Source organism: Pelodiscus sinensis, chromosome 9 (assembly GCF_052426305.1).
Source record: "Pelodiscus sinensis isolate ZL-2025 chromosome 9, ASM5242630v1, whole genome shotgun sequence".
Classification (NCBI taxonomy): Eukaryota; Metazoa; Chordata; order Testudines; family Trionychidae; genus Pelodiscus; species Pelodiscus sinensis.
The window spans coordinates 21,104,831-21,120,617 of NC_143060.1; the positions used below are offsets into that span (position 1 = coordinate 21,104,831).

Genomic DNA, 15,787 nt, shown 5'->3' on the forward strand with positions numbered 1-15,787 from the left:
CAGCTCTGTCATAATTGTGATTATTAGCAGTTCAAATTCTTCCTGCTTATTTGTATACAGGCATCTAAAATACTGATTTGATTTTGCCTCCCAGTTCTGCCTTGTCCCTCCTATTATAGCTCTCTGCTATTATAGCCCATTCTCCCTCCCATTTCCAACCTATCTCCCAGGTCTCCATGTTTTTCACTTACCTCTGGGCTTTCGTCACCTGCCCCCATCAAACTTAGTTTACAGCCCTTCTTACATGGTTAGCCAGTCTGTGTCCAAATACTCTCTTCCTCGAAAAGTGAACCTCCTTCTTGGAACAGCATCTCGTAGTCAAGATATCCAAAGGCCCCCTGGCAACACCAGCTTTGCAGGGTGCACCTTACTAAATTTAAAAGGCAGAGCTCTAAGGCAGGCCTGCACAACATACGGCCCGAGGGCCGCATATGGCCCACAGGGGCTCAATGTGTGGTCCGTGCCGACCATGGGCAGCGCGGCCCCATCTGATCCGCCGGCCGGGCGGAGGAGTGGAGCGCTGCCGGGGAGAGGGAAGTGCGGTGATTCTCGCAGCAGGGCTGCCTGCATGCAGCTCTGGCGCGAGGAGGCGGGACTTGAGCTAGAGAGCGGGACGCCAGCAGACGCCAGGATGCTGGCATGACGTGGCATTGTGACGTCACAGCTGGCGACCACCAGATTAAAAAGGGCTCCGTCAGCCCCGCAACCTGGAAGGCAGAAGCCAGGTAGGGGAGCGGAAGGGGCTTGTGCTGAGGGGAGGAGGGCAGGTCAGGAGAAAGGGGAAGGCACCAAGGGGCAGGGTGCAGGAGAGACAAATGCCAGGGGGCCAAGTGGGGAGACATTTTTTTTTTTTCCCTCAACAAAAATTTTTAGCCTGCGTGTTCGGTATTTTTTGGGAGAGCATCCCTACTTGCGGACCACAGCTGGTTTTTTTGGAGTAATATGGCCCTCGCCGCTTTCCGAGTTGTGTAGGCCTGCCCTAGGTGTTGGGAGCTAACCCCACTGTAAGCTCTGCAGTTTCTCCCCTTATCAACTAATCAGGTAGTTGATGGAAATTCCATCGACTACTCAATCAGCTGATTAAATGCAGTTCAACATCCTTACCATGCACCTAATTGTCTTGTGCATACAAGCTACCTTTATATAGTCAACTAGATGGTGACCATGTATACATGTACAGTTGTATATGACTAGTTTTGAAAATCTGACCATGTAGACATATGGTGTTTAAATTTCATTTTAAGTAGGAAATATAGTGGAAATGGATTATTTCCACATGCATCAAAACAAATGACAAAATAGCTACAATTATTGTATTCATCCTTTTTATTTTGGCAACATCTGAAAAAAAAGGAATTTTTGAAAGAGTGCAGCTTGAGAAGCTTTGTTATTATTTTGCATAGGACCTATGAAGAGAGATTTGAACACTGTGCAATGGTCCAGCTGTATTATTGTTGGTATAGCATTGCTATGATGTCTGTAGGTGCCTAAAGCATTATTTTGCAATAATGCATGCTTAAGAAAATGTATATGGTTTGGGGCCTTTAAGTTCAGAAATTCATTATTTAGAAATAAACTACATGAGCAGTCATGTAGATCTTTATCACTTCCTATAATCACAGGTGTTTCCCAGCACCAAGACATTAAACTTTAATTGTTTTGTTCAGAGTGAGTTATTGCATGTTATGGGTGTGATGGAAAGGGCGTTTTCACTATTAATACCGGTAAGTAAACAACTATCTTCACTGACGAAAAGAAGTCATGTATTTTTGCTCAGATTTTTAATAATGATTAACACATGATTCACCTTAATGGTTGTCCTCTCAGTAACATAGGCGAGTCTGTTTTTTCTCAAGAGTCAGGCTAGCAGTTTTGTCATAAAGTGTATAATGTCAAAGGAAATGAATGGTAATGGGTCACTAAACGATGTACGATTTTGGTGGTATTTAAACATTGAGCATTCGCTGTAAAACAAATGAGACCGACTAAATGTTCTGTACATTTAAAAAATATGTCTCACAACATAACATTTAAGGTCAGAACAGATACTGCATTTGTCAATTGATAGGCAGAGCATTTCATTTCAAGACTTTGTTTTTCCTGTGTCTAGAGATGGCTCTCTCCTAACTGTGCCAAAAAAGGGCGAGAACTTGGAATTAATTTTTTATTGGTCACATGGGGACACGATCCATTTTTCTGGACCACCTATATCCCCAAATCCTCTAGGATAATACATTTGTCCTCATGTAAGGACCCCCACTATCATTATTCATCCAGTATCATTATTCAACAGAATTAGCAATGTGGTCTACAGAGAGTATAAAGTGCCTCTGTACAAGGAATCCATGTTCAAATCTGGCCTGTCATTCATCACTGTGCAACAATTTGTGGAGGTACTATGTATCTGCCTTAGTAGCTTTTACTGGCTGCTTGATGGAGTTTAGTTGTAATTGCCTAAGGAGCTGTGCCTTTATTGTTAGCTGTGGTTTGAATGCAGATGGCATGGGATCTGATAAAGATATTGCTTGCTCACTATATGATGTGTTCCTAGACAAGACAACACTAGGTTGGGAGCAAGAGATGAAAAATTCACTGCTTCTAATGCAGACTTGAGACAATATCTCAAATCCCACTATGGTGATCTAAATAGTTCTCTTCCAGATTTGTTTCTTCTTCTAGTAAGTTAAGGCCTAACCAAGAGCCCATTGACTCTAGTGCGTATCTTTCTTTTACCTTCACTAGGTTTTGGCTCAGGCCCTTGCTGTCAGAAAGGCAGAACTGAGGGATGTTCCTGACTGTTCCTTCAGTTTCATAGTCTGAGGCTATTCCCAAAGAAAGCCCTATCTCTTGGATAAATGGGCTTTATCCTTTAGCCAGAACTTTTGGGATTCTCATGGTTAACGCATTACACTAGGTGTCTGGGATGTTTAGTGCTCTGAAGATAAATCAGGGATGGATCATAGACAGAGGGTGAAATCTTAGTGCTGGAAAAGAGTATGCTTGGAGAAATTCTTTGTTTCAAGTTATTTGTTACAAACTTAATTTTCTACCATTATGGCTCAAGTTTACAGCCCTCTTCTTAGGTACAGGATGCCTGAGAACTCTTGAGTCACGGGGAAGGAAGGACTGTTTTATTTATTTCATTATGCAATGATACAGAAAAATATATTAGAAGGTAAATTTATTCGTAAAGTGTGTACAATGATGGGCATTTCCAAAGGAAAATTTAGGACATTTAGTTTGATTCCATTTAATGATGGAAATACAGATACATTTAATGATGGAAAAATTGTTACCCTTTATTTAATACAATATTGCATTTTATGGTGATTTTATTCTGCATAATTAAATGGCAGGCTTCAGGGTATACAGACACATGGGACATAATTATTTATTGTCTTTTCCTTTGTTTACTGATTGAGAAAAATTATCAATAAACTAGTGTTAACTGGCTAGAGCAGAGACAATTATGTCATGTAAAGCATCCACCTGTAAAAAAAAAGACAAAAAGACATTGTATTGCATTGTAATTGTGCTTAAGAAATGAAGTGATCTAAAAAGCCCCACTTAGTCCCAAATGATATCCACCTAATGGATTTCAAGAGGTTGACAATATATGTTACTAGTTGTTGCCTTTTACAGACTTACTGTTCCTAAATAGCACTTTTTGAAATAACTGTTATGATAGTTTAAAGAGATTTCTCGTGGTAGATGGATCTGTGTGGTGCGATTTGCAACATCATTCTTGACAGCATAAACTTATTCAATCTTAGACCCTTCTATATAAAAAGAGGCTAATCTTCCAGGCAGTACCTACTAGAGATGTTAAATACCATGTAACTGAACAATCATGTAACCACATCACAATGTATTGGTTACATGACTATTTGATAGTCCCCGGGGGTGGTAGTCAGTGCGCTCCCGGCCCCACTCCTGGGGAGCCTCTGCCACCCCACACTGCTGCCTCTCTATCAGAGAGAGCAGCAGCATGGGGGAGGGAGGGACAGATGGTGCCGTGGACCTGGTGCTTGGGGGAACTGGCTCCTAAGATGGCTCCCCTCAGCACTGGCTCCTGCCTGCCTGCCTTCCATGTTGCCTCTGTAGGAGACAGGGAGGGGGGCAGCATGGGTTTATCAGCTCCCACCTACCCTCCTCACTGCTGCCTTTCTATCAGGTAGCAGCACAGGGAGGCGGGGGCAGGTGGATCCGGTGCTCGTGAGGAGCCAGCTTCCCATGGGCACCAGCTCCCACCTCCCCCTTCTTGCTGCTCTATTAGAGCAGTCTAATAGAGGCAGCAAGGTGTGTGGGGTGGGAGGGAATGCACATAGTCGACAGGATTAAGTTGCCTACTCACTGACATCCCTTGTACCTATGCATAGGGCACCATGCACCATGCTTCAGTCTAGTCATTTTATTAGTGGTAGTATGAGTGATCTGAGTCTACTGTGCTAGGCACTGTATATAATCCTAGAAAGATTCTTGTCCATAGAGCTAACTCAAGAAATGAGCAAAACAGACAAAGGGGGTTACTAGTATAGTATCCCCATTTTACAAAAAGGCATCTAAAGCACACAGCCTTGTAACATGTATGTACCAGTTATTAAGCCTGTTTGCCCAAGACCTTTGCAGACTGCCCCAGTTTGGATGAAGGACCCAAGTTGTTTGATTTAGTCAGCACAGCCTCTGCCCATAGGAGAGTTTCAGGATAAATTGTCACAGATACGGCTGTTAAAAGATAGGGTCAAGGTGAGCAGCAGGTATTCACTGCTGGATACATCTCACGTGAATATGCCTGTGTTAGCATGAAATCCACAGTAGCTGTATTGTAGGGAGAGTTACTCAGTACTAATCCTAGGAAACTGGAAAGACCTGCATTTTGGGACAGGAGCAAGGCCATTATTTTTCTCCCAGAGAAGATGGGGAAAAGACACTAGTGAGTTTGCTAATGAGAGGACAGCATTAGTGTGAACCTCTATTCTGAATGGCTGGGAGAGCACATGCAATCTGAATCAGATATACATGGAGATTATTCATGCTAGGAATAAAATTAATTCTTGGGGTGGGAATGTGATAAAATGTATACACCACACCTCTGACTCCTTTCTCTACCCTGGAGAAACTCCTCCTTTGAGTATGGCCACCGAGAATCAGTGAAATATGTATGAACTCTTCAGCTTTTGGGAGAAAATCCACAGATTTTACCTAATCCCATTATTGCAGCTTTTCAATCAACTGGAGTCTAAGGGTGTGTCTAAACGACATGGCTCCGTCGATGGAGCCATGTAGATTAGGCTGATCGGCAGAGGGAAATGAAGCCGTGATTTAAATAATTGCAGCTTCATTTAAATTTAAATGGCTGCCGCGCTCTGCTGACCAGCTGATGATCAGCTGTTTGTCGGCAGATCGGGGCAGTCTGGACGCTCCCGCACCGACCTGAAAGCCCTTTGTCTAACTCCCCTTTATGCCTCGTGGGATGAGGTTTACCGGGGAGGTTGACAAAGGGCTTTAAGGTCAACAGGGGAGCGTCCAGACTGCCCCGATCTACCGACAAACAGCTGATCGGCATAGCGCGGCAGCCATTTAAATTTAAATGAAGCTGCGATTATTTAAATCGCGGCTTCATTTCCCTTTGCCAAATAAACAAATCTACATGGCTCCATCGACAGAGCCATGTAGTCTAGACGTATCCTAAGTCCTGACTGGACTTCAATGAATCCCTCTGGTTCAGAAATCCTATTATTTATGCATGTATAAGATCAGGAGCCAGCTGTGCTTTGAATCCATTCATCCAATCCATGTGTTACACAAAACATCTTTTATTAGCTAAACTTTCTTTAACCTAAAGAGAAATGCTTAATGAAAGAAGATGGACAGAGATAAGCATATGGGCATGGTAGGATCAATCCACTTATCCTGTCAGTCATACCTTATTACTATCTGAAGCAGTCATGTTCCTCAGCTCATACACACTGATGGTTCCATCACTGTCCCCTATTAGAATGCAGTCTGTGTTTCTAGCAAAAAGCACAGTTGTGAATTTTACCCCTGGGTTAGCAAAGGTCACAATCAGGGGGTCCAAACTGAAATCAGAAAATGAACAGATGTTAATAGCTCCTAGAATGAAGACCAGCAGTCTAGATTACTGTTGCAGAACAAAATTACAGGAATAAGCTAATCCCAGTATTGCTTTTAATTTTTATTATCCAGGTAAACTAAAATCTAGCATCATAAGTAATGGTGAAAGTGTATTTAGCTAATTCTCTGATAAATACAACTTAAATCCCAATCCTCTCTAACCAGGGCATTCTAGCTACCTGAAAAATCATCTGCTCTACTTCCTATTACCTAGGGGTTTAGAATAGAAATCATTTGCTCTGTAGTAAATGATACAGTGGGCCTAGTTCTCTACTGCCTTGTACTTGGTACAGTCATTGATGCTGGGGTAAAGTGGGTGTTCAGTGCTGTTCACTTACCATTGTAAGTGAGCACGTAATTCCTATTTGACACCCTTTTACTCACTTTTCATCAAAAAACTGAAAGGAGGAAAAGGGGCAGATGTCCTATCCCCCACAGGTGTGTGTAGCTTACATGCAAAAGTCCCAAAATGTTGAAGCTTCAAAGACGGTTTTTAAAAACACCTGGAAATTGTAGAATCTATGACTCCTGTAGCAAAAGGGAAGCCTCCCAGTTCCCTGAACCATCCAGCCCCCTGCCCTAGATTTTCTTTAAACATATGTTACCTGTTTCCTATAAAGTGAACATTCTAGAACACAATACAATGTTATTACATTTAAATACTTTATAATTAAAATGGCCAAGCACTAATACCAAGTAGGGCCTTTGAGCATTACTATAATTAAATATTGTATAAGAGTTAGTAGGCCTTTCTATTATTTCAGAACCCTACTCAAGATAAGTTATTACTTACGTGCTGACACTAAGGTCCCAAATTTCCACTGTGTCTTCATTCACTGATGCAAATACAAAGGCTGATTTTGGAGACCACATAATGTCATGAACAACACTAGTGGTGGAACTGAAAGTTAAAATGGGCCTTACTGAATCTTGGCTCCATAAAATAATACTCCAATCTGCAGAGCAGCTTAAAAACATGTCAGTACTGAATGGATTCCATGCTATCTTGTATACAGGACCCTTAACATTGGGGGAAAAGGAATTGCATGTTACTCCAAAACTAGCAACTTAGATTTTCAAAAGAGCTCAAGCAAACTAGGCACCCAACTCCCAATTATTTTAAATGGGAGCTGGGTACCTCACTACCCTTTGTGTCTTTGCCATTGCTTCCCCACCCTGAAAATACTTTACAGTTTGAACTCTCTGATCTGGCAACATCCATGGTCCTGATATTGCTAGACCAGAGAACCCGGCTGGGAGTAAGGGCTGCCCAGGGTCAGGAGTGAAACTCCAGTTGGTGGCAGCCAGTCTGGCAGCTGGGAGTTCATCAGGCCGGTGGCCAGTAGTGAGGCCTGGGCCAGCATGGTAAGGAGCACAGACACGGCTGGGGCCAGCAGCAGTGGGGCCAGAACAGCGGGGAGTGTGCCCCGGATGGGGCTGGCAGCAGTGAGACCAAGTGGCCAGGGGCAGGAACACAGCCTAGTGACCGGGGCTCATAGCTGAGAAGGGCACCTTGATCTCCCTGGTTTGGGACCACTCAGGCCCCGAGAGTGCAGGACCAGGGTGGTCCAATCTGTATTTCACTGCCACATACAAAGATTACAGGATGCACTGTATGTTCTAAGACCAAAAATATTTTATTGGTGATGCTGATGATTCAGGAAGGGTTTTGTTTTTCCCTGCTCATTCAATGTCCTGTCAGGATATTAGGAAAAACTACACTTGGGAATGCAATCTGCTGGAGGAGACAAATCTAAGGTGCAGAGCAACTGGGGTGTTTACATTCTTGTGGATATTAATCCATGAATTCCAATTCAATGAGATTACAATCTGATTATCACATTTTAATTTTAATTTAAGTAAAGCCAGGACTAAATTTTATTTAGTTAGTCAAAACTTGAATAAAGGGTTAATTAATTCTTAAAGAATCTATTGAAGAGTATAATCTCTAAAGCATTTTCAATGCTACTTTTAGCCTTATTACTCTGGCTGAGAAAAGAGACTTTGGTTTTAAAATCTGTGTTGTATGTTGTCTGTGGACTACAACAAATACAATACACTTATTCAGTATAATAATATATTTGTTCTGAGATCTAACTGATCCAATCACTTTTTCTGTGGTTTAATTTTACCCACCTTATGTGCTCGGTAGGTTTCTAGGAATTGCTCGTTATATGAACAAGAACATTTGTGAATATACCCTTCTTCTGTTCCAGCCAGATATATATTGGTATCCTGAAACAAAAATCCAGGTATTTCAAAGTGGGATTCATCCTGTAGGTTATTTATCCTGAAATAGTTAAAGAACTGTGTGGAGTTTAGGTTGTGAAACAGCTAAGGACCACAGAGATGCTGAGCTCTCAAACTCTGTTTTGACTTCTATGAGAACTGTATTCGTTCACCTGCCCTCAGTAGCTGGCCCAAAGTCAATTGGAGTAACATAATTCAAAGTATAAGGGTTAGGTTAGCTTGCTTGTTTTTTCTCTCTCATCAATTTTGGGTAATACTGTCAGCGCTGTACATCAGAACCAGTCTATAGCTATTACAGGCGAAACATGGGCAACTTCTATGCAAGCTTCCCCTATACCTGAATCCTGATTTCCATTTTTGAACTGTTTGGGGGCTTTCATTAGAGAGTGCCTACAATGCAGAGATGCATGCAGTGGTCTTGAGACTGGAAAAATTCTCTTGGGAAAAGAGAGATTTCCAAATTTGTTTCATTGGTGGCATAAGCCAACTTTGAATAAAATCAACTAAAAGTAAAAGGCAAGTGTGTTAATGTTCTGGCACCAGACAGCTTCCATTTTGAAATTTTTATTCATTCATATGAGAATATTCACCCAGTTAAAGTAGCACTTAGGTCTGATTTAGTTTGTCTCCAGAATCCAGGAGACTACTCAAACTTACAGTGATTTAACAAACAGATTAAATCTTTAGCTGGTGATGGTATAGCTCCATCAGTATTCACCAGCTGAGAATTTGAAAACTATAATGTTTTGTTCTAATAGAGAAAACTTCAGTCAACCAAATTTGAAGCATAAATCCATCATAATGGATTTCCTGAACCTACCCGTGGATGAAAGTCAAAGCACATTCCAGGTGCCTGTCGAGATATCAGAGCTTCACTTTTCTTTTCTTTTTCACCCATTAGTTTTTTCCTTTCACTTGCTGTTCGCTTCAGTTTCATCAGATCTATCCAAATACACAATACATGGAATATGAATTTTACATGGAAGAGATAGTGGAATATTAGAACATTCTGAATGACTCATAAATACTGCAGATAGTTAACAATTCTGAAATGTTTACCTATGGCTTACGTACACAGGGAAATTGCCTGGAACAAGGTATTACACAATAGCCCACTGTAGACAAGTCTTGAGAGAATATGCTCACCAATGCAGCCTAGTCCTTTGCGTAGAAGCCACTTGGTTATTCTGCCATCCATAGAGATAGAGATTAGTATCTCTCCTTTGTCATCTCCCGTTGTGCCCCTGTCCTGTTCAATCCACTTCACCTGCCATACGGGGCCTATATGCTTATCAAAAGATTCACTGAAATAAAGGAACACACATTAACAGAAATAAAGGAAAATGCAGTTTGAAAAAGTTATTACATAAAACAATAAAAAAAGTATGTAATTTGGGAACAAACGCTGGTGGGTGGTCCTATGTTTATTAAATGGTTATTTAAATAGTTAATGTTCATGGGAGAAAAGACACATCTACTGTTTCGAAAAGTGGGTTTAAAAGTATATTTTAGAAAATATTTTTACATATATAATTATAGAATAATGTTTAAAGGACCGAAGCACTTTTCTGTACTGGTGCTGCTTCTTGGCCGGTCTAGTCTTTCATGGACATGTGTATAAGTATCGAAGTCTTTATGCCTGACTGTTTCTTTTCAACCACAAATTGTAGGTTTGTACAGTGTAGATATTTCAAATCACAATTGACAGACCAAAGCAAAGCTGGGAAGGGGGGAATTATCCAGCATTTTCCTTCCTTCACTGAATCCATTTTTAAGAGCACTTCTGCTCATTCACTAAATTTAAATAAACATTGGAATGAATGTTCACAGCTAACAAGACATAAAAGTAGTACAAGAAGGCAGAGAGTTTGTGGTCTTACCTACTGTCCAAAATTGCAGTGGAATTACGAGTCTGTACATTATAGATGGCTACTGTGCCATTGTACATTCCAACTGCTAAAAGGTTTGGGTTGACCAGAGAGAAATCCAATGCAGTAACACCATGATCGCATTGATAAATACGCTCTGGCCACTAAACAGAAGAAAACAACACATTTCTTTCATTTTTCTGAGTATCAGCTAATCGCTAGATTACCCACTGTTTTTCTAAAGCTACAAATGCTTCACCAGATTCAACTTTAAGGCTATATTCCAAATAAGTGAGACTTCTATCTCCTGCTGTGGCTGTCAAATTTGAAAGCTGTGCTGTGCAGCAATGTGACTTTTGTATTATAAGGCCACCTCTTCAACGCTCTGGTGATCGATCCTCCGGGGTTCAATTTAGTGGGTCTAGTAAAAACCCACTAAATCAAACGCTGAGAACACCCCTGTTGGCTCTCGTACTCCTCGCTGTAGCAAGCAGTAAGGGAAGTCGACGGAGTACAGAAGATGAATGGGCACAAGAGGCTATGCTACTTTCTATAGATACAGCACTTATTTCTGGTCAAGCACATTGGCAGACTATTGTGGAGGAAGTGTCCTTGTTCCCTGGTAACTGTCCTGTGAATAAGAACTTTAGTCCCCAGTGTTTTCTGGCATCTTTCACTAGCACTAAGGTAGGTTAGACATTTTAAAAATAAGAATTGTTAATTATAATCCATTTTCCAGAAGAGTTTGAGGTTTAGGCCAACAAATGAACGTTACTGCTAAATGACTTGCTTTCTCAAGCAACAGGAAACTATATGAGCTGTTATTAAATCATACAAAACTTGTATTACCATAGGGTTCTTGAGTGACCAGCAGCAAGCCAAACCTTTCTTCTGTTCTGTAAAACCAAACTGCCCGTAACCAACAGCCAAAAGATCCTAAAACCCAAAAGTACAGATTGGTGGATATACTTAAATTAAAGCAGAAATTTAGAGCTAGAATTTTAAGTGGCAGCGTTCTGCCTGCAGATGAGTGTGCAAATCTTTCTATTTCAGTAATAAAGTATTCAGTATTAAGTACACCTTTCAGTAATGTAGTCACATAAGCAAAGTTGGGTGATTTACAGTAAATAAGATTTACTCTTAGGGTCAGATTTTAGTGTAGTAAGTGTAAGGCACTACTCACTATGCAGAAATGAAAATTAAATTGCATGTGCAATTTTGGTGAGCACAGATTGTGCCCACAAATAAAGAATACCCTATAAAATATATCCAAATTATTTACATGTGTGTGTGTGTGTGTTTTATAATGGCATGCTAATGTATAGAATTTGATACAATATGGTAAATGTTTCTGGTTTTAAATATTTTGAGGCAGAAAGACATAATATTTTTATGATTGCCACTGCTTGTGTTTTATGTGTAACAAGCAAAAAATGATTTATGATTGTGTTTTATAAGTAACAAGCAAGAAACTTAGCAGCAAGGACCTTACTCTTCAACTCCCTTAAATTGTATTTCTCTACACAAAATAACTGCTTATCGTGAAATGAGCATTTTGAAACTAAGTATCTAATGGCCTTACAATTCTTACTTTGTGGCTAGTCAGTGTGAACATGTGGATTAGTACTCATTAGCTCTATGGATTACCAATTTACATCTGAGGATCTGGTTCAAAGGTCTTTTTTTATGGCCTTATTTCCTCCTTTTCCCCTTACTGAGGCAATCTTACTGTTTTTATATTCTTCCTCTCCCATTTTTATCTTCATCCCTTACATTGTTGTTTTTATTGTAGCCATGAGAAAGCTAAATCAAAGAAGTGAGATGTATTCTGCTCTGCTGGTAAAGAGCTTTGAGATCATTTTGACTTTCACAGGAAAAAGTGAGTTCTGTAATCTTGCACCAGCTGCTGTGCCTGCCATTCTCATGAGTCTTATTCTGAAGGTTGTTGGTGTTCTCCTTTCTGAGAAATGCAGTGGTCTAGGGAGATCATTGTCACAGAGCAAGAAGTGGTCTCTAAACTATGTGGATCCATGCCATGCATGGTTTTATACATTAGTACTGAGAATTCGAATTTGACTCAGAATTCTATGAGGGTAGTTATCTGAACATCCTGGTCAAGTGCCTTCTGAGACCAGTGCAGCTGAGAAGATGAGCTACTACATACTGAACCAACTTAAGATATTTCAAGATAAATGTGATCATTCTTAGGAATGGTGAGGTGCAACTATCTATCCTGCAGATCATGAAAGAGTCAGTCAATGCACCTAAGTCAGCATATGGAGGAAGAAAATACAGACTGCAGGAAGAAAATACAGACTGCATCACCTGTCTAATTTCAGGGATGAATTCCTCCCTCTCTCACATCTGCTCCAGCAGGGTGCATCAAGCCCCCGATTTATATTTTACCTTGACAAGTACCCACCCAATTCTAGAAATACATTTAGAAGAATGGATTTGGTAACTCACTGGGTTTAACTTGTTCCAAGCCATGCTGCTCACATTGTGCCCATTAGTCCAATCACATGTATAGGACCACAGTCGTTCCAGACTGGGCGGCAAGGTTTCTTCTGGTGATTCACTTAGATCTAACAGAAGTGATGGACTAATTACTATTTCCTTTTGCTCTTCCTCCTCTTCCTCAGCCTCTTCCTCCTCCTCCTCTTCTGCTTCTGTTTCCTCTATTTCCGCTTCCTCTTTTTCAGCATCAGATTTAAGAACTGGCTCTACAGTGTAACATATATACAGTAGTACTCACTTAACTAATCTGCAGTCCTGCTAATTCTGACCAGAAATACAGTGATTTCAGTCCACTTCTCAGCAAAGATTTCATAGCATATCACTACAATGAAAATTCAGAAAAGCAACACTTCATGACTTCTTCAAAATGTGGCCAACATTTTTTTTGTATCATAGGAGCTAGCATTCTTACCAGTGATCCAGATAGTCCAGTGTCCTGTCCCCTACTGTATCCAGTAATGGGTGTTCCATATGAGGGTTCAAGAACCCTGAAGGAGGTAGTTCGGAATAACCTACCCCCAAAGAAAGCTTCCTCCTGTTTATTTGTTAAGCAGTACATTTTTTAACTTTGAGGCCAAATGTTATGGATCCAGGTTTGAAAATTATCACCATAGCACATTGGATGGTTACTATGTAATGTTATAATTACAGTGAAATTTGCATTTGTCAGTATAAATGTGCAAAGTGTATTTATATTTAATTTGTTACTATGTTTTTGCTTAGTTGCCACATCAAAATTTGTGAATCTGGAATGAATTTCATGTCATTCTTGTGAAGTAATATGGATACACTGTACAAGGGCACCTATCTCTCATCTGAGCTTTTGCAAATCTTTTCCTTATCTACTTCCCAGAACTTTAAAGTGTCAAACAAGAGCAAATACAGCTAGGAGTGCATCTACACAGCACTCTAAAATTGAAATAAGATATGCAATTTGCGCTATGCAAATTGCATATCTTATTTCAATGGAATTTCAAAATAAGCTATTTTGAAATTTAGGACATCTTCACAGCGCCAAATTTCGAGGGTTACCAGGATGTCAAAATAGCACACCTGTTATTTCAAAAAATATTTCAAAATAATGGGCAGCTTGTTCAGACACAGGGTACAGTGTAGACGTACCCTAGCGGATTTACGCCAAAGAGGTTGTAAGATGTGAAATTTTTTATATGGGGATAAGTGGGGCAAGAACTCTGCTTGGCCCTTTAAAATTCAGGGGTGGATATGGCGGAAGGTTCCCCCCTCTCCTCCCTAAAATGTATTGCTTGTGGTCAGTGTTGGATTGACCGCTTGAAGCCCTCTGTCTGGTGTACAATACAATATAGGCCATGGCCATGTGAGCTTCCTCATTTCATAAGTTTTTAATCTCTTTTTCACTGTACTTCCCTTAATGGGAATATGGTAATTGAGTTTCTACCCCCAGCTAGTTCTTGGCTTCTTTGTTGAGAATGCCAACAGTAGTCCAATAAATGCCATTTAGGATCCACAGTGAATCCAACTTCTCATTTTGTATAGGCACTGAATAGCCATCATGTGATTAAATTTTTACTACCAGTCTGGTCTAAATTTTGATATGAACTGAAAGACTGTGTATTCTAGTGAAGAGCTGTAATACCAAGAAAACATACTAGACAATCATCTCTAGCACTTTTCATCAGTAGTTCTCAAAGTGCTTTAGAGAGGTCAGCTTCATTGTCCCCTCTACCAAATGGGGAAAAACCAAGGCACAGGACGGGGAAGTAATTTGCCTGTGAACCCACAGCAAACTAGTGGCAGAACGAGGAACAGAAGTCTAATCTTTTGAGTCCAAATCCAGTGCTCTGTCCATGAAGCCATATTGTTTCTTGAAGCTGAAGGTACAATGTAAAAAATGAGCTTGCTAAATACTGTAGAAACAGGTCTCAGCTTACTGTTGTTAATAGTAAAGATGAGCCAGCTCAAAAACCATTTATCCAAACCTTGCACAAAGCTCTGTTTTGTGGGTGTTGGTAAAATGGAGCCTAGAACTGAACAACCCCAGTTTAGGTTTAGCAAATCTTTTCACCACTTTCGTCTTTATGTAATAGAATCAGTTTCTCTAGCAAGAGTTCAGAGTAGGCTCATTTTTACCTAGTATTTTTGTTAGCATGCAAAACAGGCTCCTTCATATTGAGAATTATTTATCTGATGAGAAGCATACCTATAAGAACAGGAAGTTGCCGATAAGCTGCAAGTTTGGGCTGAAAAACATTCTCCATTAGAACTCTTTCCATGAAAAATAAATCCTGTTGAAATTTTTCTGATTTTAATATAGCTTCAGAATGGTCTTTCTCTTCTTCATGGATTTTGTCAAGAATAACGCTTTCCAAATCAATTATGGAACTTGAGGCTATGCTCTCTAGAAAACCAAGAGATGATATTGAAAAAAGGCATGATTAGCATAATAATCCAATGCATTCAGCAGGCAAAATCCAACCAACCCACCGACAGAAAATCTTGCCATGATCAGTAAATATCTTATCTATTAATTTTTTTTAGTTCTTTAGTTTTTCTTTGTATTTCCAAAATTCTATCAAGTGGTAGTGCCATATAAAGGGTCTGTATTATAGTCTCTTATGGCTAAATTGTGCCCCACTGTGTATATATGTGCAGTAGGGACAAATCCTAGGAGCTGGGGAGTGCTGGCCAATCAGCACTCCTCTCCTGTGCTGGCCAATAAGTGCTATAGATTCCCAAGCAGGGGAACAAGCTATTGTCCCTTGGCGAATGTCTCATACTTTTGCTACTGGGACCACCCCCTTTCACCTCAGGCCCCATCAGTTTCCCCAACTTGATGTGGGTGAGTGGAAGTATTGTTTAAAAGAGAAAAACAAGCTAAGATTTTTTTCCCATGTATTTTTAAATAATTATTTTTTGCTTAGATTTAATTATTTCCCCGCAATGTTTGCAACTCAGACATTGCAACATGAGCCCAGGACCCGCCTGGGATGCCCCCCCCCGCCGGCTTCCCCCGAGGCTTTGAAAGCCGCGGAGGGGCT

General features: G+C 40.4%; 1 protein-coding gene across 1 annotated transcript in view; it reads right to left on the reverse strand.

Moving 5' to 3' along the window:
* Positions 1 to 3,164: 3,164 nt before the first annotated feature.
* DNAI4 (dynein axonemal intermediate chain 4) overlaps positions 3,165 to 15,787 on the reverse strand; it is a 31,199-nt gene continuing 18,576 nt past the window's right edge. Inside the window, exons 8-17 of the mRNA XM_075936182.2 lie at positions 14,950 to 15,147; positions 12,720 to 12,976; positions 11,103 to 11,189; positions 10,266 to 10,417; positions 9,532 to 9,689; positions 9,206 to 9,327; positions 8,272 to 8,370; positions 6,929 to 7,155; positions 5,927 to 6,080; positions 3,165 to 3,489 (exon numbers count right to left, since the gene is read on the reverse strand). Of these exons, the coding sequence (XP_075792297.1) occupies positions 3,445 to 3,489; positions 5,927 to 6,080; positions 6,929 to 7,155; positions 8,272 to 8,370; positions 9,206 to 9,327; positions 9,532 to 9,689; positions 10,266 to 10,417; positions 11,103 to 11,189; positions 12,720 to 12,976; positions 14,950 to 15,147 (1,499 nt within the window). The 3' untranslated portion in view covers positions 3,165 to 3,444. The remainder of the gene's footprint in view (positions 3,490 to 5,926; positions 6,081 to 6,928; positions 7,156 to 8,271; positions 8,371 to 9,205; positions 9,328 to 9,531; positions 9,690 to 10,265; positions 10,418 to 11,102; positions 11,190 to 12,719; positions 12,977 to 14,949; positions 15,148 to 15,787) is intronic.